The 22,619-nt window shown below is 40.6% G+C and overlaps 1 protein-coding gene across 3 annotated transcripts in view; it reads left to right on the top strand.

Moving 5' to 3' along the window:
• Positions 1-994: 994 nt before the first annotated feature.
• Positions 995-22,619, top strand: part of si:dkey-91m11.5 (PH_BCR_vertebrate and RhoGAP_Bcr domain-containing protein) — a 57,238-nt gene continuing 35,613 nt past the window's right edge. Inside the window, exons 1-2 of one of the 3 annotated variants that reach the window (XM_054772248.1) lie at positions 995-2,840; positions 15,014-15,106. In XM_054772248.1, the coding sequence (XP_054628223.1) occupies positions 1,517-2,840; positions 15,014-15,106 (1,417 nt within the window). In that variant the 5' untranslated portion in view covers positions 995-1,516. The remainder of the gene's footprint in view (positions 2,841-15,013; positions 15,107-22,619) is intronic. The other 2 variants (XM_054772249.1, XM_054772250.1) reach the window with 2 other exon arrangements.

Below are 22,619 nucleotides of genomic sequence, written 5' to 3'. Positions count from 1 at the left end.
AGCGCTGCCATTTCGCGTTGTTGCAGTTACCGTGGATACAAAGGGTGGGTGATACTGCACATTTTGGTATCAACCCGATACTAAGTAAATACACGATGATACCGACACTTTTTATTCGAGATTTTTCAAGACCTTTGAATGGGTTTGTCATTTTCGCTTTAATTGGTTTAATTCTAATCAGAATAAAACACAGGACACATATATTATGGGGAAACACTTTTAATTGTGAGGTAGCATTATATAAAAACATCAGTATGAGGCAATGTAACAATATCAATTAAAAAAATAGTTATTCTTTTTCGTTACATAAAATTGCGCAAAATAGCTAAGCAAAGGACAAGCGGTAAATAAAACGGACGGGATAGATGGAATAACTAAACAACAGCAAAAGCTGCCATTAGGCTGTCATTCAAATTATTTGGCTTTTTGCCCTAACGCCCTCATGTGGACGTTCTGGGCTGTAATAACAATATATGAATATAACTATATCAGCAATGTAATAATATGAATAACAACAAAAAAATCACAGAGATATTTGTGGAAAATAAACACAGACACAAAAAATACCGCTATAATATCCCTGGTATCAATACTGTCGATATTTGGATCGACCCGCCCACACCTCGTGGTTGCCATATAAAAGTGTCCTAGGCTGGTTGCTAACCGTAAGAAGCTTCAAAGGAGTTTTAATGTGCTGCGTTTACGCATGCGCTTCAGACTCTTAGTTATTTTCAATAGGGAGTAAATGATAGTGTATTTGCAGTACTTATGTTACATTAAATAGACAACGCAACATAAACCAACAAAGATACGGTGTACACGTCTATATATGTGAATCCAAAACTGCTCATAACTAGCATTTGTGTGCACTACAGTATATGCTCGCCATGTTGTACTTAAACGCACGACTTGTGAACCGTCAGGTGGCGATCTTTTCTTACAACCCAGCTTTACAATTGCAACACGATGAACTTTGGAGTATAATGTGGTGTTGTTTCCTGACCAAGTGGAGAGCTCGGGTGGTGAACTGGGAAGTGCACATAGCATGCATTTATCCACCTCAAGGCAATTATTCTTTACTATATCCCAGGGCTTTTATGGAGAGTTTTTATTTTTGTTCATCATCACATTTTTTAAAATGTGATTTTTAGTGTAACGCTAAATCACACACTGATGCCCCGCCTCCTTCTGCAGCTCTGACTAGGAGGCAAAACGCCATCCAGCTGGGAGTCAGTCTGACAGCAAGCACGGAGGATATAAGACATCGGGAGGACACACACCATTGAAAGGAAAGATCACAAGGACAACTCCATATTCCTTGGACTTGCCAAAAGGGAGTACAGAAACTGGGCAGGTGTTCTGCAGGAGTATTCTGTAAGTAAAGACAACTAAAGTGGAATCTTCCTCCACCCATTCTTTACACCACTATGGCAATCTTCAACAGAAAGTTAAGCTCATCATATTTCTTGGAAGTGTTTGTACTTTTCTCTGAATAGTGTCAGTCAGGGTAATAACAATGGTGGAACCGGTGGGGTTTGCAGAGGCTTGGAGAACCCAGTTTCCTGAGTCAGATCCACCATGCATGGAGCTGAACTCTTTAGGAGAGATTGAACAGGAGCTGGACAAATGCAAGACGTCCATCAGACACTTGGAGAAGGAGGTAAACAAAGAGCGGTTTCGAATGATCTACCTGCAGACTCTTCTCGCGAAAGAGAAGAAGTCTTACGATGGGCAGCGCTGGGGGTTTAAAAGGACTGCTCAGACAAGTGATGGAGACATTTCCAGTGGTGCAGACAGTCACAAAGAGGAAGCATCAGTGGAGCAACCACAGACAGGACCTGGTAAGACAGCCAAGTGGACACCACATCCCGAGGGAGAGGTTGAGGGTGCCAAACAGAAGGGTCGCATGTCACCTGTTCGCCAAGAGTCAGATATTTCCGAATTCCCGGTGGGACCGGGTTCGGTTGCAGCTTTGCGATCAAACTTTGAGCGCATCAGGAGAGCCAATTCTCACACAGCCGTAGATGGCCGAGGGTTCTCGGTGGCAGGAAGGCCGGAAAAACCCTTCTATGTGAACATGGAGTACCATTATGAGCGCGGACTGGTTAAAGTGAACGACAAGGAGGTCTCAGACAAGATCAGCACGCTTGGCTGTCAGGCCATGCAAATGGAGCGTAAGAGGTCTCTTCATTCTGTACCAGGGAACCTTTCAGCCACTACAGGGGACATAAACAAGTTCGTCCAACGGGGCAGGTCCACGGAGGGGAATTACAGTTATAACGGGTCCTATGATGAACCTGAGCAGCACTTCCTGAAAGACTGCGTGGTCCGTTCTACTGGAGGAACATGTGAGCCACAAGCATCTGAGTGCCCGCCATACGCTAGTGTGTATGTTGGGGGAATGATGGCTGCTGAAGGGGAGACTCGAGTGATCCAGATCAGAGACCACAGCATAGAGAAAGACACACACCTAACATGGCCACGACGCTCCTGCTCTCCGGGTAGCTTTGACGACGGCGGAGGAGGATACACTCCGGACTGTAGCTCCAATGAGAACCTAACATCCAGCGAAGAGGACTTCTCCTCAGGCCAGTCCAGCCACGTCTCACCCAGTCCTACTGCCTATCAGATGTTCAGGGAGAAAAGCCGCTCACCGTCCCAGCAGTCTTGTGACAGTAGCAGTCCACCCACACCCCTCTCACTAAAGCGTTTGAAGCAGCAGGTGGGCCTGACTGACGCCAACATCAGAGTACATAAAACAGGACAACCCTGGCCTAGTGATGGAGACTCCACCACATCCAGCAGAACCTCCCATGACAACAGTATCCAAGGAGATATGGGTATGTCTGAAAGGAACACACTCTCTCCAAATTAGAAATCAAACAATTGTTTATATTGTAGGGCAGTGTTTCCCAAACATTACTGAGCCAAAGGCACAATGGAAAAATCTCACGCCACACCAAAAAACAAAAAGTCACAGACAGTAATGTACATGCAAAACAATACTGTCATTCATAACCCACAAGGTATGCTTGGTAACTTCATGTTAGGGAAGTGTATGCGTGACCTTCCCAACTATCCTTGCAGGTTGTATGTTAGCAGAATTAGTATTGATATACATGTAAATTAGTGTGTAAGCATTTATTTCTACAATCACATAGTCCGTGTGTTAGTTACATTTGTAAGGCCTTTGGGTTGATAAGCTCCTGTTGGTTTATATTTGTGCGAGTAAGAGTGTAACTATCAAGTTGAATCACTGAAAATATTTGCATATCAATATAAATTTTATTTAAAGTGGAACCTTGGGTAGCATCATTAATCCGTTCCAGAACTATAACCAAAACGTACTCTAACCGAATCATTTTTTTCCATAAGAAATAGTGTAAATCCAATTAATCCATTCCAGAAAAACAAATGTTAACACAAAAGACATTTTTATAGTTTTACAATTATGGTTTTACAGAAAACAATTCGAAATGACAAATGAAAGGGAACATTAAAGGTTACTTTTACCTTAATTGAAGACGTGATTGTTGACAAAAACGCTGTGGCTGCGAGATCAACATGGACACCACCTTTGCGTTTTGCCATGAGGTATTTCTTGAATTCAATGGTGTTTCTCACCTCAAGTCTTTGCTTTTCTTTTGATCATGGCTGCAAAATAACCCAAAATGGAGCCAAAGAAAGTTGCAAGTTCCAGCATTTTGATGAAGAACGTGAGAGAAACTATTGAATTTAAGAAATAACTGAATGAATATAGTGTCAATGTTGATCTCACAGCCACATTGTGTCTTTGTCCACATTACGTCTTTCAGTGAAGTTTTTAAACAATATATTCATTCATAAATCCTGCTGTTTCATGGTTGAATACAGCTTATTATTATAAAAAAAATGCATATTAAAGCTAATTTTACAAATACATATAATTTGCCCAAATTAAGCATTTTCAAGCATAAAAATGGCTAAGTGAAGTAAAATACATTTATAAGGCATTCAGAACAACGCATTCAAAGATGCTGTGAATGGTATGTAGTATTATACACTGGTCACTAGGTGTCAGTAATGTTAGTGTAATTTTCAGTGAGACACACAACAACGGGCTTTTATTGCAGGTTTGAATGATCTTAAAAAAGACATAATAGTGCCTAATAAAAATCCCTAATCAAAACAGGCGCTATTGTTGCAGCCGTAACCCACTCCAAGCTAAAGCTGAACTCTGAACCCCCAACGTCACTTCCTGCCCGCTCGTCACTCACCTCCCCAATAGATTGCATTTATAACAACACACACAAGTCTTTTATGTCTTATTTTCTCTTATTATGTCTACTATATTGGGTAAGATGACTGTACCACAGGTATTCATCCTCCTACCTGGGTTCCTGTCTGTGTTTTAACAAACTTTCTTTACAAAACTAAGCCTTAACATGACTGACGGTCTTTTGGACTTCCCATGGCTGATGTCATGTTGTTGTTCTTCGGACCGCAATCTAATTGAGACATTCGCTGGGTGCAAGCCAAAGAGCGCACTCAAAGCAGTGTCATAGTTGCTTTAAGATGCAATTCATCAGCAATAATTTGTCAGAATTATTAACATTAGTCCTTAAGTAGACTATAATGCTCATCCGTAGAGATGTGATTGTTATACACTTGTCAAATTATGTCTAAAAGTGTCAAATGATTTCCATTAGTAAATTAATCCTAGTCAAATGAAGTGCATATTCCGTCATGGGGAGTTGCTGCTGGTGTTCCCAGCATGCCTTTTGGGCATTTTGTTAAATAACTTTTAAAGTTATGTGTTTTTTGTTAGCACTTACAGTAGCTGTCGTTACCCACATAGAAAGGTAGTCGATTGTTGTTAACGAACTGTTTATTTTTTTAGAGACTGTCGTTTTCTTTGGTGACTGTCTTATCACTTGCAGATTAAGGATCACCTTCCTTCAGCAAGATGAAGTGCCTCTGACTATGCAGAGTTACAATGCCATCTATTGAATGGCGTTGTAACGACAGGCTTCACAGAAAGCCCTATTATAATGTGAGCCAGGGCGACAGCAAAGAAAAAAAAACTAGCCCTGCATTTTTCTGTGGCGGTCCAAATGTGATTGCGGCATGTCGCCACAAATAAATGAATGCATAGGAGACCCCGTATTCAGTAAAAGCAACTACTACCAATATAACTGTAGATAATGGGTGCAGTAATGATTACAGTCATCCCTCGCCATCTTGCGGTTCTAATTTCCCGACTTCACTCGATCACAGTTTTTCCAAATAAATTTAATTAATCAATTGGAGCTGTTTTATGGGTGGCTATGGTCTATTATAAAAAAAACTATGCGTATTTAAGCAAATTTGACCTATTCTTGGCCTAAATGAAGTGTCTTCGAGTATAAAAACGGCTAAATGAACGAAAATACAAGAAGGCGTGTTCAGAGGTGATATATAGTATTGTACATTGGTCACTAGGTGTCATTAATGTTACATTGATGAGAGTTTCCACTGCAGGAGGTACTGTCCAAAAAAAAACAAGGAACTCTCCTAATGCTAATGTGTGATATCTATGTTATGTCTTATTTATGTCTAATGTGTCTTATTTTCTGTTATGTCTACTATATTGGGTAATACAAGAGTAAAAGTGACTATAGGGGTGTTATTTCATGTCAACAGGGCTCTAATGATGATAAAAACCTTATTTAGAAGGCCGTAAACAAGTTTTCTATGCTCTTAACTGCAGAAATATTGCATTTATAAATAACGAATGCTACTTTGTGGAAATTCACTTATCGCGGTCGAGTCTGAAAAACAAATAATCGCAAAATACTGTTTTGTACAGTACTGGATGACTGTATTTTCTTAGTCGATTGATCTGAAGCTTGTTGTTTCAATTCATTGAGTAATCGGTTAGGCCCTAGACGGACCAAATCAACACGAACCAAACACAAACGGCTAGTGCTTTGTTCCGTAACATATCAGCAAAGAGGCAAAAATGTTTATTACTGTTTTTCAAAGTCAAAGCTGATGTGTTTGAATATCTTGTTTTGCCAAAAACACAAAGAAAATAGGTCTACTTTCATGGATGACTAAGGAGATTAAAAATATTCACATTTGAGAGGCTGAAATCGGAGGATATTTACTTTCTTAAATATAAAAACGATTAATCGAATACCAAAATGCTCTAGTTGACAATTAATTGGGTCGATTACTAGCGGTCTACTTCTAGCGTTGATGAATGCGCTTATGTCAAGAATGTAATAGGTAAAGTACAAAAGGAGGCACATTAAGGTCCCCTGTGTGTGTTGAATTGTCACCTGCAATCTCTTGAATGAAGTTCTAACCCACCACACTAAATCCATCATTAAATGTTGTCTGGCACCAGGATTAATATGCAGTTTATTTTTACCACATGGGGCTGTTTGCCTGTGGTGCTGTGAGCTACAAGTATAATGAGATGACTGATGTGGCCTACAAAAAGTAGGCCAGGTTTGGTGAAATGCATATTCTTCTCCCAATAATGAACACTAATACCCGTTCTCTCCATAACCTGGTAATGAATGTTAATTCTTTGCAGTGTTAATCAGCTTTTGAATCAGCTTGCAAAAAGGGTGCATTGCTAGGCATGATGCATGGATCATTGACAGACATTGGCCATTTTTTTTTTACACTTTGTCAGCTGGCCTGCACTCTCTTTCTCCCCTTCTGCTTGCAACCCGCTGATTGCTGTAATGCTCACACAGAAAGGCTACAGTAGACACAGCGCCTGCCCCCGGGCGTCCCAGTCACTCGGCCTTGTCCACCCTGAGTGCTTTCGTGTCAGCACACATCAGTGTTGTTGTCCTTGGTGCCGAGTAATTAACTTAAAGGGGTTTGTCTAGCGTGATAAATTTAGGGAGTTTCTTTTATCATGGGTGGTGGGGTAGGGGAAAGCCCTGACAACTCACTTAAAAAAGAAGACTGAGTGGCTTAAAACATGTCACATGGCTTCCAATCGAAATGCTTGTTAACTGCGCTTCCTGTTGTTATGCGTGGACACAATAGGAGAATCTGTTGTTGTGAGCAAGTATTGACAAAGCAACAATAAAACAATGTTAAGTGGTGTAAAGGAGGGTAGTTTGGCCAACTTGGGAATGAGAATCATTAGGACTTTTATTGCTGTGTCTTTGTATTGCTACATACTGTATGTCAATGTTGAAGTCAAATATTCTGCAATGACAAAATTGTTGGCTTCTGCCTCCCAAAACGATCCAGCAGTATTTTGGATTAGACAGATGCACAGAATGTGTTGTTATATAAGGTGATCCAGTCCAAAGCTCTTTGACACAAAGCATGTGACAAACAAGCAGATAGGCCGATATTTAATCAGCATGAAGTGTAAGCTAGCACGCCTGTGGGATGACTGCAATGTACAAATCCATTTGATCTGGTTCTGTGTTCCCCATCTTTTCCAATTTGTCACTCGGCTGCAGACATGGGTGCAACATGACTTTGGTCAGTTTTTTTCAAATGTTCAAAGCTTGTTTGATAATGGGGTATCTGAGACATACAGACACATCTGAATAAATGATTAGTTTAAAATGTTGAACTTTTTTACCATTTTTTTAATGTTGTTAGATAGATACAGTGATCCCGGAGTTAACCTGTTCCAAATCTGATGGTGATAAGTGAATTTACTAGTAGGGTAGTATGGTTCCTTATTTATAAATTGAATATTTTTGTAGTTAGAGCATAGGAAACCTGTTTACGACGTTTTAAATATGTTGGTTTTTTTTATTGAGGGAGGAAAAAAAATCCAAACCTCCATGGCCCTGTGTGAAAAAGTGATTGTCCCCCTGTTAAATCATAACTTAACTGAGATTAATTGAGATCTATCAGTCTGGAAAACGGTGACAAAGCCATTTCTAAAGCTCCAGCGAACCACAGTGCCATTATCCACAAAAACATGGAACAGTGGTGAACCTTCCCAGGAGTGGCTGGCCAACCAAAATTACTTAATTATTAAATTACTTAATTATTAAATTGAGAGCACAGCGACGACTCATCCAAGAGGTCACAAAAGATCCCACGACAACATCCAAAGCACTGCAGGCCTCACTTGCCTCAGTGTCAGTGTTCATGACTCCACTATAAGAAAGAGACTGGGCAAAAATGGCCTGCATTGCAGAGTTCCAAGTTCCAGAGTTCCAAACCACTGCTGAACAAAAAGAACATTAAGGCTCGTCTCAATTTTGCCAGTAAACATCTTGATGATCCCCAAGACCTTTGGGAAAATACTCTGTGGTCTGACGAGAAAAAAGTTGAACTTTTTGGAAGATGTGTGTCCCATTACATCTGGCAGGAACATAGCGCCTCATTTCAGAGAAAGGACATCATACCAACAGTAAAATATTGTGGTGGTAGTGTGATGGTCTGGGGCTGTTTTGCTGCTTCAGGACCTGGAAGACTTGCTGTGATAAATGGAACCATGAATTCTGCTGAATTCTGTCTACCAAAAAATCCTGAAGGAGAATGTCCAGCCTTCTGTTCGTGACCTCAAGCTGAAACGAACTTGGGTTCTGCATCAGGACAATGATCTAAAACACACCTGCAAGTCCACCTCTGAATGGGTGAAGAAAAACAAAATGAAGACTTTGGAGTGGTCTAGTCAAAGTCCTGACCTGAATCCTATTGAGATGCTGTGGTATGACCTTAAAAATACGGTTCATGCTCGAAAACCCTCCAATGTGGCTGAATTACACCAATTCCGCAAAGATGAGTGGGCCAAAATTCCTCCACAGCGCTGTAAGAGACTCATTGCAAGTTATCGCAAACGCTTGATTGAAGTTGTTGCTGCTAAGGGTGGCCCGACCAGTTATTAGGTTTAGGGGGCAATCACCTTTTCAAACAGGGCCATGTAGGTTTGGATTTTTTCTCCCTTAATAAGCAAAACGTTTCATTTAAAAACTGCATTTTGTGTTCAGTTGTGTTGTCACTGACTAATATTTAAATTTGTCTGATGATTTGAAACAAATCAAAATGCATATAAATGATGAATGAAAGGGATAAATGAACATTTAAGGTTACTTTTACCTTCACTGAAAACGTCAACATGACACGATGTGGCAGAGAGATAAACACGGACACCACCTTTGTGTTTTGCTATAAGTTATTTCTTGAATTCAGTCGTGTTTCTCACCTCAAGTCTCTGTTTTTCTTTTAATCATGGCTGTAAAATAAAAAATCCAAAATGGAGCCATAGAAACTTGAAGCTGGAAGCATTTTGATGAAGGTGAGAAACACTATTGAATTCATTCTGTGTTTGCATCCTGGTAACAAGGGTGTTTTATGATGAAAATACATTAAGAACACAGTTGGGTTCTCGCAGTTTATTAATAACATGACAAGACGTGTGCCATATTGTACACCAACCGGAAAATGCAAGCAAACCGAGGCAAAATGTTGATGTGAATTTTGGACCTTAACCGAAAACACGGTAACCGAGGCGTATGCTAACCGAGGTTCCACTGTATTAAAGCACTTTCTCAAGGTTTTTCGTACTGTCTCTTTTAGTCAGATGCAAAATTGGATAGAGTACGAGTGTCTCCGGTAAAAGTCACAAGTGAATTAGTAGCTAGTTTTGGTTTTGATTTCGGCTTTTTCATCAACATAAGCAGGTTCCGCTGAGTACATTAAACTCAATCTACTTTTGCACTTTGAAGGAACGTGGGCTCAATGTAATCTGTGATTTCCCTCAAGTTTATGGCATTAGACATTACCCTTAATGCACCATGTGGTGTGTGTGGCACAGCACCTGGAAAAAACAAGTCTTTTGCAGCCATGCCCTCAGTTGGTGACATGTTTTCAGTTTTCCAAATTCATCGTCTGCAAGTCGAGGCAAACCTGATTACATCACTAAGACATCACCCATGTTTTTAAATGCTGCTTTTAAAAAAGGTCCACCTACTTGCCTTTGCCAAGAGCTTCAGGACACATTTGAGTGTTTTTCTTGTGGAAATGCTGTTGAGAGTGTCGGGGGACTTTTGAGGGTATTTATTTGTCTAAAAAAAACACAATATAATTTCCAGGAGAAATATCAAACAGAACTTGTACACTGATCCTTGTGACTAGTGAGGTGACCTTTCTGTGTAAAATAGGTGGCGCTCCTCTGCTAATGTGCATCACCTTGTTTGATAGCTACTGCTGAAAATGGACACGCTGCTCAGCGTGTACTTCAGCGGAGGCTTAGGCCTGACATAAAGGCACAGCTGTTTCATGAGAGCCTTGTGTAATGAATTACCAGAAGTCTGGATTTACTTTCTGATGTTGTAATAACATTTGTGTGTACGCTGCTGGATTTGGGCAGGGAGTGGGTTGGGACAAGTTTCCAATAAACTGGTCTTTGTGGTGGTTAATGAGCAGTTGGGAAAGTTTTTTTTTCTTGCAATTTTGCATAAAGAATTGTTGCGTTCACTAAAATTTAACTAGGAAAATGTATGTTTGGGGTTTGCCTACTTAAGGCTTTCTGGCCTTTTGTGTGTGCTTTCTGCACCCTGCCATGGTTACCAGTCATGATCTGCCGCTAATCAGCTGCATTGCTCCGTGTAATCTTTGTGAAAGGACCAGTTCATACATTCTTTGAACAGGAGAATGGTTGTTGTCTGCTGGTTTCTCGTTATCTGGGCCAATTGTCAAGCTAGGTTGGGGGCAGCGCTCCTGATTAGCTAGAGCTCCTATAAGGAGGCCAGCTCTCTGATGGTTCTATTTGGCCATATTTAATCATCATCATGACTCTTACACATCAACTTTATGCATAACAGCTTGGATAAGCGTCTTGGAGGTGTTTTAGGATTGAAGTGCTATGGTAAGATTGTGTGTGTCAACCTGCTTGTGCAAATGCTGAGAGAGAAACTTTCACACAAATACTATTGTAGAAGAGAATAGGTCTTTCTTGCCATTGTTGCAGAAGCAAGGAAAAGCAGCTTAGTGTTTAGTTAGTTTGTGCATCAGTAATTCTGTTAATACACTGAATGCGTTGGTATTTACACTAATTCTATTGTCTTATTTAACTATTTATCGACTAAGTTGGAATGGATAGTGCATGTGCAGAGCAAGAAACCATAACATTCTGGTATTCGGATATAAATTTGAAAAATTTATTTTTTTCTTCTTGCCGTTTTTTTTTTTTTTTTGCATGTTTTGTCACACGATTTCCGATCATCAAAAAAAATTTAAATATTAGTCAACACAACTAAACACAAAATGCAGTTTTTAAATGAAACTTTTTGTTATTAAGAGAAAAAAATCCAAACCTACATGGCCCTGTGTGGAAAAAGTGAACAACTGGTTGGGCCACTCTTAGCAGCAACAACTGCAATCAAGCGTTTGCAGTAACTTGCAATGAGTCTCTTACAGCGCTGTGGAGGAATTTTGGCCCACTCATCTTTGCAGAATTGTTGTAATTCAGTCTAATTGGAGGGTTTTCCAGCATGAACCGCATTTTAAGGTCATGCCACAACATCTCAATATTCAGGTCAGGACTTCGTCTAGACCACTCCAAAGTCTTCATTTTGTTTTTCTTCACCCATTCATAGATGGACTTGCTGGTGTGTTTTTGGGTCATTGTCCTGTCCCAAGTTGGTTTCAGCTTGAGGTCATAAACAGATTGCCGGAAAGTCTCCTTCAGGATTTTTTGGTTGACAGCAGAATTCATGGTTCCATTTATCACAGCAAGTCTTCCAGGTTCTGAAGCAGCAGGGGGGGTCGTTATAGCGATCAAATGCTATTTATTTACTATGTGGTGTGTAAAACTACGACGGGAACAACATCAAATTAAAAGCACAAAATAAAGACAGACCCACCATGCATTCGTACGAGCCTGGAGTTTGTTTTTCAGAGAGAGGATTATATCATCGCTGTTTGATGAGTGTCATTGTCAGGCTAACATGAATTAACTTGAGGTTGTGGACCGGACAAATATTTACATGAGCATTCAATAGCATCATCAGCCTCACATTTATGCATTCCCACATCGTATCAGCATTTGGGACCAAATATGTGATGAAAAAAAAACGGGAAAAATACTACTACTATAGTAGTCTACCTGTGCAGCGTGGGAGAAAATTAAGGTTCAAGGACCGTTGAAAAAAGTGGGACGGCTCGCCGCTCGCAACAAACGACATAAACATGCAAAAACTGTGGGATTTTTAACTGATTTTTAACAACAACAATGGTGTAAAGCATTAGCTAAGCTAATTAGCTCCAAGCCAAGCCACTCTATTCAGGTTAACGATGTCGTGGTACCTACCAGCTTGGGCTCGGACTCGGTACACCACTCTTGAGCCAACACCCAGTAGAAGCGGAGAGATGTCAGCCACTGATGCAGCCTCAAAGAAGCATCTTCACGCTACACTTTTACCACCATAGAATCTGTGCTTTGTGTCAGTGAATAAAATGCCAGTGAAATGAATGCAAAAACCCTTACGTTTAGAGATGCAGTACATCAGGGGTCACCAACGTTTTTCCTTGTCATAGCTACTTTTAGGAAATGAAAATGGCCACGAGCTACTCATTTTTGTAGAAATGATTTCCATACCTTATTTCAACCCAAACAGATCAAATATGCTTGTTTTACCAAAACATTCACAAAACGCTGGTATCCACAACTCACATTTTATGTTTCAGAATACTTTTCTTTCTAATGTTCTCACATTATTAACTGAAAACCTGAATGAAAAGCAGGCTTGCGGGCACCTCACATGGTCATGGTGCCCGCGGGCACTGTGTTGGTGACCCCTGCAGTACATCATGTTTCTGGAACAGATGTAGCTTGGCTAACTTGAGTAATGGGATGTCAGCCTGTGCACACATTGCTACAAAATCCTCAGCAAACCGTAATGCCCGTGCTTGTGTTTAAGGAAGACGTAGGTCGAGATGCAATTCCAATGCTTTTATTAACAAGCGGAGCGGCAAACACTTTGTAAACACACTCATACAGCCTGAGTTGCACTGACATGCTCTGCTAACCCGAGCAAGTCCCACTCGCGCCTTCTGACGAGTAAGAGATGACTTTCCAAGTTATTTTGCCGTCTTTTCCTGTGTTTCAGATGGTCGCTTCAGACAGGGATGGGTTCGTGTTTGCGGGGAAATACCACCATGAATGAACAGTCCGCTGGGGAAATATTTCCCCAGACAAACATTCCTTCTGCTCACGATGACAACATTTCTTTCACATTATGTCAATTTCCTTGAGATTCCGTGTTTAACAGTAAATTCCGTTTTTATTGGCCATTTGCGCAATTTTGTTAACATAGAAAAAATCATACGGGCCTATGCACTGCACTCGCTTGCCATCTTACGTTTCTTTGTTTCCGCCATTTCTGATTACTCTGAACAATTTGTATTCTGTAATAATTTTCTTTGTGGGGACACTACTTTGTTCAAGACTTTAGCTCCATTTAGTGTCTAAACTAAGAAGTACAAAACAGTCAAGTATATGTTATATGTGGGCCATCGTCCATTATATTTTTAAACTGTGATATGGGCCAGTTAAAAATGGATGGCGGACCGCATTTGGCCCACAGTCGTAGTTTGGACACCACTGGTTTAAGGCCTAGCCGCCTAACTCCATAAATCGAAACAACAATCTTCAGATTAATCGCCTAAGGAAATAATTTTTAGTTGCAGCCCAGGAGCTATCTCATGCTTTTGAGAGCCTCTCTCCATTTTAGCCTCTAAACGTCTCCTCACGAGATTACTAAAAAGCATCTAAAAGGGTCTGATTACTCTTTAAATATAGTAACAATGTCGCTAAGGTGGCAACATGGATACACATCCAGTCCCATTTATAATGTTTTCATGAGCAAGGGTGAACGGGTAGCACCACAAATAAATAAGTGTATGGGAAACATTGATGTATTAACCATTTACAATGGCTTCAATTTGTGCAAATGGTTTCTGGGATGGCTGTGACACGAAGAGTTAATGAAGTCTGTGTGAATGTCTTGCCCTCTGGACTGAGAGGGTTGCAAGACTTTCCGCCTCAGCAGCATTTCGACCCAGTCCTTATTTCCAGTCAACTGCAGAGTCTGTAATATTGAGGTCCTTCAAAGTAGGCGAGACAGGCCTGTCATTGTACCAGGACACCAGCACCTGAAGTGTAGTGGTCATAAAAGTTAAAGAATGAAGCCTCTCCCTTTCCTAGAGTAAACATTGCCCCACCGAAGGAAGCTGCTAGTCGGTCAGGCATGTAAAATACACCTGTTCCTTTATGCAGTGTACAGTGCGCAGTGGTCAAAAGCTGGCAGGCCATCACAACAGCACGTCAGGCATTGGCAGCTGGTCTGACAGTAGAATCCATGAATTGTCTCTTTGTGTGATGCCTGTGAAGAAGACTGTGCTCAAGAGATGATCTAGATAGCTTGTCTGCTCAAATACGTCGTCGTATATACCCCCCAAAAAAATCTTGTTTATGAGACTGCGGGCCTCTCCTGGCTCAGCGATCTCCCCTCGTGCTCAGCCTCAATGCCATTGGCCCTGCGATCTTAGCTCTCCTCCCTGGTCCCACTCAAAGGGGCCTCTGTACTGCTGGCTGGCAGGCAAGTGTTAATGGAATGTCTCAGCTGCTTGCAGGGTGTGGGGGGAAACGGATAATGAAATGTTAAGTGTGCTATGAGTTCACCTCTCTCACGATGGCTTGACGGTGAATTTTGTTGCATTACTCGTCAACACGGATGGTTTTAGACAAACATGACTAAACAAACGCAAAGGCAAACACTTAATTTCCTAAACTAAACTAGCAGGAAACGTTGTTGGTGAGTGTCTGACAGGTACTGTGTTAGTTCCACTTTGTAGTTGTTTTTTTAATCATATTTTGTGGCAGTGATGGATAACTGCTCCATTATACTAAGAGGTGTTTGTATAATGGAACCCGCTCATCAAGTCCTGGTCCACCGTTTGCTTAAACTAAAACATGCACACTTACGGTAATTACACAGTCGACTGATTTTCCATTCATCCATCCATTTTCTATACTGCTTGTCTTCACCAGGGTCGCAGGTATGCTGGAGCCTATCCCAGCTGTCTTTGGGCAAGAGGCGAGGTACACTCTGGACCTGGTCGACTGATTTTGTCTACATAAAATGTGAGAACTAACGGGGTCATTTCTTTCAAAAACGATCCGTTTATGTTTACATGTGTGGCAGTCTTGTTAACTTCCTTATTATCGCTTATTGGTTATGTCAGGGACCTTGATTTAAACGGGTTCCACTGTAATTAAATAGAATAATAAATGTATAATCAAATAATAATTATAATAAATAAATGTGTACCCCGCCTGTCGCCCGAAGTCAGCAGGGTTAGGCTCCAGCATGCCCCCGCGACCCTAAAGAGGAGAAGCGGTATAGAAAATGGATGGATGGAAATGTTAAATACAAAATACTATATATTTTTTATTTTTTATATATAGTAAAATAACATAAAATAATAACAAATTAATAATTATTTACATTTATATAAAATAACAATTAAAAATAATGTAATCTAATAATTATAAAAATATATATATAAAAAATAGTATAATAAATAATAATAAAACAATGTATTATAATATAATTATTTATTCTAAAAATAATCATTTAATAGCTCTTTGGTAATGTCAATCAAAAACAATCAATATCTATTATCTTTGTAAAGTCAGACGTTCCGGTATGTCTTTATCTTGTCATTGGTTCTCAACCATTTTCTACAGTTTCACTTTAAAAAATAATAACAACTGCGCATGTTTTGTTGGTCAGCCTGTTTTGTAAGTCAGCCTGTGCTTGATGATCTTAGGTGCAGATCAAACCAATGCAAGAAGGCACCTTGTGTCACCATACAGATTGTGAGCGATTGTGACCTCAAGGCCAAGGTCAAGTTTATTTATAAAGCACCTTTTAAAACAGCCAGCACTGCCCCAAAGTGCTGTACATGAGTAACAAACTGTATGAAAGTAAAATATGATATTAAATACAAATGTTAAAATGTAAGAGGCTAAAATAAAGACAAACGATGAAAATACCCCAAAAAACAATACAATAAAAAGTACAAATAAAAAACAAACAAAAAAATATCCAGTTCAGCTTGCGTTAAAAGCCGGTGGAAACAAGTGTGTTTTAGCATTGATTTGAAACTAAAAGTAGCGGTTCTAAGGTTCGAGGGGGAGAGCGTTCTAGAGTGCTGCTACTGCAAATGTTCTGTATCCTGTGGTTGTCAGCCTACACCTAGGGCACTCTAATAGACGCTGATCACAGGACCTCAGAGCTCTGACCGGAGTATGCAGAAGAAGCAGTTCTGATAAACAAAGTGGGTCAGCCCATGAAGAGATTTAAAAACAAATAACAAGATCTTAAACTGAATTCTAAAAATAACAGACAGCCAGTGGAGAGAAGCGAGTAAAGGAGTGATGTGTTCGTGCCTTTTAGAGCCTGTGAGCAGGTGAGCATCCGCATTTTGGACCAGTTGTAGTCAGCGAGTGTAGGGCCAAAGTATAGGTAGTTACAATAGTGAAGGTGAGATGTGATCAAAGAATGTACTGTTTCCATCTGGTTCGGAGGCAGCACATCAGGTGAGGTAGTGTGTCCACAAATCCTTAATCTTTTCAGACATGCAAATTAATATTTAACCATACTTAGAGCTTTCTGTTCCATGTCCCTTCTTAAAAGTGTGCCCGGTCACATGTCTGCAATTATCAGTGTCAGCAGTTCTAATTAAAGTGAGTGTGGACTAAAGGAAGCTCCGGGTCCAGGGTAAATTATATGCTAGCTATAATAATGAATTAGCTTTAGCCAGCATATGCTGTGAAAATAGAATGAAATAGTTTTTGGGTTTTGATTATTTCTGTTATAAAGCACATTACAGGCCGTGGTCGCACCACCATGAGCTATTTCGACCCACTGATTAGTAGGTGTGCTGGGCTGGGCGGCCCAGTTCTAACCGATGCTGTGCACTGACTGGCACTAATTTTAGGCTGCCCTACAACAGATGAGAGGCACGTGCGTGTAGGTCTCCCTGCCTCCACAGACCAAGTAGTTCAGGGCCTCTGACTGACACGCTGATGATATTTTGGCTCATATTTTTACAGTTACAACAGTTACAACCTAGTGCTATTGCATTTGCAGAAGCTCCAGATACAGTACAAGTGTACAAGGCGTCCTCCAGTTATGTCCTGTCACAGTCCATTTACTACTTTTGGCATGCATTGTACAGCTCGTAAAAACACGCTCTTTAATGTCTTCTCAGCCTGTGGAAAAGTGTTGTCATGTCTGTCAAAATGAGTCGAGTGACATCACAGGTGTATTCTTAAATAAGATTCAGAAACCATGGACCACACTGGTAGCATGACTACTCACACATCTTAATTACTTTTCTGTAGAATATCTTGAAGTATTGTGAAGACATCAATGATTAATCCCAATGTCTTCTGTCACAGTTAGCTTTTTTGGAGGGGGGTACGGAAACTTTGGAGGCCACTCAACACAGTGTAACCTGTTTAAGTCGGTCCCGCTTATGTCGGAAGCCCGTCTATGTTGACCAACTCATAAAAAAACTAAAAAGTGCCTGCTTAGGTTGATGTTGGCATAAAATATAAGACCCAAAGGTGTTATTTCTATGAAAAATCAGTCCATTTATGTTGACATGTGTTGGTAGTATAGGAAGTCATTGCTCATTATTGCAACGTGAGGTTACATTAGCTATGACTTTGGAAAACAGTCATTTTTTTTCTGCCATTTTTTTGTGGACCAAACCACTGGTGATTTGTATTTGGTTCATATTGATTTGGTCCATCGAGGGCGTAAACGATCACTCAAGTAATCAAAACAACAAGCTTCAGATGAATCGACTAAGATATAATAACTAAGATAATAATCGTTAGTTGCAGCCCTAAAATGCGTCACAGATAAATGCGCCTGGTCTGCCAAAGACAGAGCAGGAGTGATCAGTGTTGGCAACTTAGTGACTTTGGCGCTATAATAAGTGAATAATAAGACACCTGTCCATCAGGGGTCTCAAACCCAACTTACCTGGGGGCCGCTGTGGGTAGAGTCCAGATTCAGGTTTTCAAAAAAGTACAGTACAACTGATCTAATATTCTCAAACTTTATTGATAACAGTTCAGAACATGAACGGGTTCTTAAGAACATAAACGGCTTTTCAGAGGCTGCACAGGCTTCTCTTGCCTATACTTGCTGCCAGCATTTCCTCTTATACAGTGTCACTGGGAGTGCTTCCCAGCATGCCTTGCGGCGCTCGTTTTGCAAAAAGTTGCGAAAGTTACGTGTTTAGAATTAACATAGTTGTTGTTTATTATTACCCATAGTAGTAGTACTTGCCCTATGTGTGTTTACTTACCTGTTACGTGTTATGCTGTCATTTTTGTATTTGCACCGTGTTTGTAGGTAGTGTTCTGTCTCGTGACCCCCCCTGTTAATTTCACTGTGTGACGTGTTTACTTTAAGTTGTAATTGCCAATGCTTACCCAATTAAAGAGCCTCTTGTTCAAGCAAGCTGAAGTGCCTCTGACCATCTCTTGTGTGACTCAAGTACGCCATAATATATAATATTAATATAAAACTCCCAGGACGCACAGGCCGTACCACACACTAAACTTTGATGTCAAGTTGGGGACCACAAAATACAGCCTCTGCTCTAGATACACTTAAAAAAAAAAAAAAAAAAAACTACTGGCGAAAAATCCAGTGAAGAGTCCTTTGGAGACTTTGAAATGAAAGCATGTATCGCTCTGCTCAACAAGCAGCAAGTGCTCTGTCGCATAAAGAAGTGAGAGAAAAAATTTCTTTGTAGTTGTAAACATGTTTGTTTTGCTTTTTATATTTTTCACCCACTTTTTGCAATGACCGCGGCATGACCAAACACGAATACGCAAATTTGATGATTATGTCACCCCCCTCCACCACAACCTACCATTGCCACAAATAGATTATAGCCCTGTGCTGATCTGGTCTTACAGCCACTCCAGTTTCCCAGGTGACCACAAGGTCCACATAGCATCCATGGGCTGGAGTCATAATGTACTTGCTTTTTTTTTATTTTATTTTTTTGACTTTGTGGTAAATTCAATCCCTGTACTTTCTAAGCAGAATCGACCCCCATTTTTGCTATTTGCTGTTTATTTATGGTTGCTAGCAATAGAAGCAGGAGCTGCTCCCTGAGGTATAAACACACTGATCAATGACCTGTCAGTGCACTGACTTTCCCAGCAGGGATGCAGGGGATTATAGATGCCACTATTCTAGTTTCGGAGCTCAATCAATGGACCTTTTGGATGACTTCCATGCTGTTGCAAATTTTGAGTCCTATTTGATCTAGATTATCTTCCATCCAAAATAGATTGGATTCTTTGTGCTGTTATTTATTCTTGGATGCCCGTGTCACATGACTGTTCAGTTTCAAACCCAAACGCTGAATGACGATGCTGGATTTGTTGGCATCGCAAAATAAGACCGAATGATGAGACTGAATCACTGATTTTGTAACAGTATCAGCTGCACATCTGTCGCTGGTGTAGTTTATCTCCATGGATTAGGATTAGAGGTTTGACAGTATCTTTGCTTTGTCATCAATAGTATGTTCAAAATGACCCCTAGCAATTTTTTGGCTATGTTTCTTGATGACTGTTCAGGTTCCAGAAGCTGAATGGAGACTTAAGTCAGTGTTTGGGAGTATGATGAATGCAGCAAATACGTATATATGTACATATGTAGCATTAAAACACAATTATAATACATATACCCACTGTTTAAGATCTGGCATCATGAGATACAAATTGCAGTCTTATGAAATTCTTGAAAAACACAAAATTACAGAGTTCAAGAGAAGGCAAAAGCAAATTTAGCTTCTCTCTGATCCACAGCTGGTGGGCTCAGCTCTTATATAAGGTCATTAGAAAGTATTTATTACAGCTTTATTGCATGGTTGAAACTATGCTTTTGCTGGCTAAGAGAGGATGGAGGACATGGAACTGTCTATCCAGTGACAGGATAGTTTGTTATACTCTAGCTCTGCACATTAGAATACATATCCGCCCCAAAAGTATCAGTATTGAGATATAAAAAAAACTTCTTACTTTTATCCCTGTGGTGGCAGGCCTTTGTACCTTCTTAAAATATTGTCCCAACATAGTCTGGAAGGATAACCTCCTCTTTTCCTATCAGATCTTCTTGTAACAATGCATGTGCACTCCATAACCTTTCTAGCTTTCGTTAGCATTCAATAATCTTTATCCTCGGTTGCAACCAAAACAGTAGCCAGCATTGGTGGGCGTATCTCCTCTCCCTGTGCTTTTTATGATGTTCATTTTCACTTCCATGGTGATGGCTTTCCTTTTCTTTGGCACGTTTTGGAGACATAGTGAAGTGCAAAAGGTAACCGATGTCATACTTTCGCAGTGTAGTTGCGCAGGCATGTACTGTATCTTTCCGACACGTGCGAAGAGGCACACACTGGATTGGTGCCGCGCACAGCGTGTATTCTGCCAGTGTGCGAGCTGTAACTAGTTCGCGAGCGGGTCTCATGTTTGCGGACCAAAGTAACGTTTTTAGTGAATTTATTTATGTGTGTTGATAACCACGAAACATCATAAACTGAGCACCGTGACAAGTGATGTACAAATAAATGTTTGATTGTATAGTACATGAGAACTCAGGTTTCTCTTCCTGGTAAACTACAGTATAAAATCAATTCCGATTGTAGAGACTGTACTTGTGGTGGGAGTGGAACCTGTTTGTATAAAGATGACCTTGTGCAGAATGCCTGTTTCCGTTTTGAAGTTGATGAATTGCTGAATTTCCCGGACAGAACTGCCAGGACACTTCCTCAGTACTTCTCGTTATCACCACAAATAGCGAGGCTCTTATTTGAAGTCCACTTCCCCACACTGCCTCAGTCTAAGGACTGCCACAGTAAAACACACAAAGGTTTTAGGATGGTTGAATATATAAATGTACCCTGTTGCTTACCCTGTGGTATTGTGGTAAGGGCTGACTGTTTGTTTTTCCACTGGAAGGAGATACTTTGTGGCTCTGAGGCTGCTGCTTTGAGAGAGGATATGTTATTCATCCAGTGGCTGAGCTGATGTATAATCTCGCTGGAACACAGAGTGGCCTTTCACATCAACTTCCCTTGCGTCCCAAAGCTGCTTGGCTGGCTATCGCCTGTTCCTCACACAGTCAATACACTCTCTCCCTCTCTCTATTTGTTTGTTGGAGTCCTTTGTCAAGGCCTCTGTAGATGTCACTGTGTTCTCTTTAACACGCCTGAAGCCTCTCCAGGGTGACTCGTCTTTTTCCTCCCGCACTTTCCGGAATCCTCTCTTTCCTGTTGTCAAGCTTTTTGTTCTCTCGCTCCCGGTTCAAGTCCGGCTGCGGACAAAAGGAATTGCAACTAGTTGTTGGAGAGATGCCAGATTCCAAAATTACAGCAGCAGCTCTGTATATATTAAAACAAAGAATCCAAGGAATACACATCTAGTAATTGCAATAAGTAATGCTGACTGATAGGACACACAACCTGATGATCTTCATGTCCAAAACATTGTAAATCACAGTGTACAACATATATTTGGGACTTGTTACACTTGTTTTTCTGGTGAATGCTGACTCTTAGCCAGCCCGTTGCTTCATTTTCAAGTCCCACTTTGTAGCCCTAAGGGACAATTGTCACCAAATAGTTTTGTTTTGGTTCATCGTAAAAACAATGAAATAGTGATCGTTGCATGCGTGTTGCCTGCTTATCCACTACCTGGCACACGCACTCAGTGGCTGGCACAAGCCAGGTGGTGGATTTGCGAAGGACACAAGGTTGTGGAGGGCTGAAGAGGATTTGATACAAAGACAAATTACTGCATGCTGCCTTGTGTCCAACTGTAGTCACTCACCAAATGTGGAGATGCTCATAGCATACGCATGTGAGACAACAACTAGCACTGATTTATTTGTGAAATAATGCATTCCAATATTTATTCTTTTAAAATATTTTGTTCCTTAACAACATTCATTCATTCATTCATTTCCTATGCCGCTCGTCCTCACTGGAGTCACAGGGGTATGCTGGAGCCTATCCCAGCTGACTTTGGGCGAGAGGCGTTGTACACCCTGGACTGGTCGCCAGCCTTAACAACACCCAAAAGCTCTATCTTCACCATACGAGTTATACCCAAACTTTAAAAAGATAGTGATGATAATTTATTCTTAGAGAGACTGCCCAATCTTGTGGCCCAGCTGGTTTTCCGTCACTCTTTTTGTAGTACAATACATGCAAAATATTAAAAATACATGACAGCGGAAAGGAACATGTTTATAATTGACTGTGGTTTGCAGTGGTTGAGAACTGGATTTCATTATCCTGCGCGATGGTTTAAATATTTGGTTATCTTATTTAGTTAAATGAGAGCGGCACAATATGGGAAATGCAGTACCTCTCAGGTTTACACCACTGCAAACTTTATCATCACAATTTTGGTGTACTTTGAGTGTACACTTGGTTTACACTAGCACCTGTTTGTTACTAATGGACAACACATTACACATTTTCTCAAGACACTCAATTGATCACAGCTAGATAGGACATCTCTTCAGACCAGAGTTCTTCCAGAAAAAGGC

This window comes from Dunckerocampus dactyliophorus, chromosome 4 (assembly GCF_027744805.1).
Source record: "Dunckerocampus dactyliophorus isolate RoL2022-P2 chromosome 4, RoL_Ddac_1.1, whole genome shotgun sequence".
NCBI classification, from domain to species: domain Eukaryota; kingdom Metazoa; phylum Chordata; class Actinopteri; order Syngnathiformes; family Syngnathidae; genus Dunckerocampus; species Dunckerocampus dactyliophorus.
Note: the sequence above shows the minus strand (reverse complement) of the source record. Positions and strands in the feature narration are given on the sequence as shown.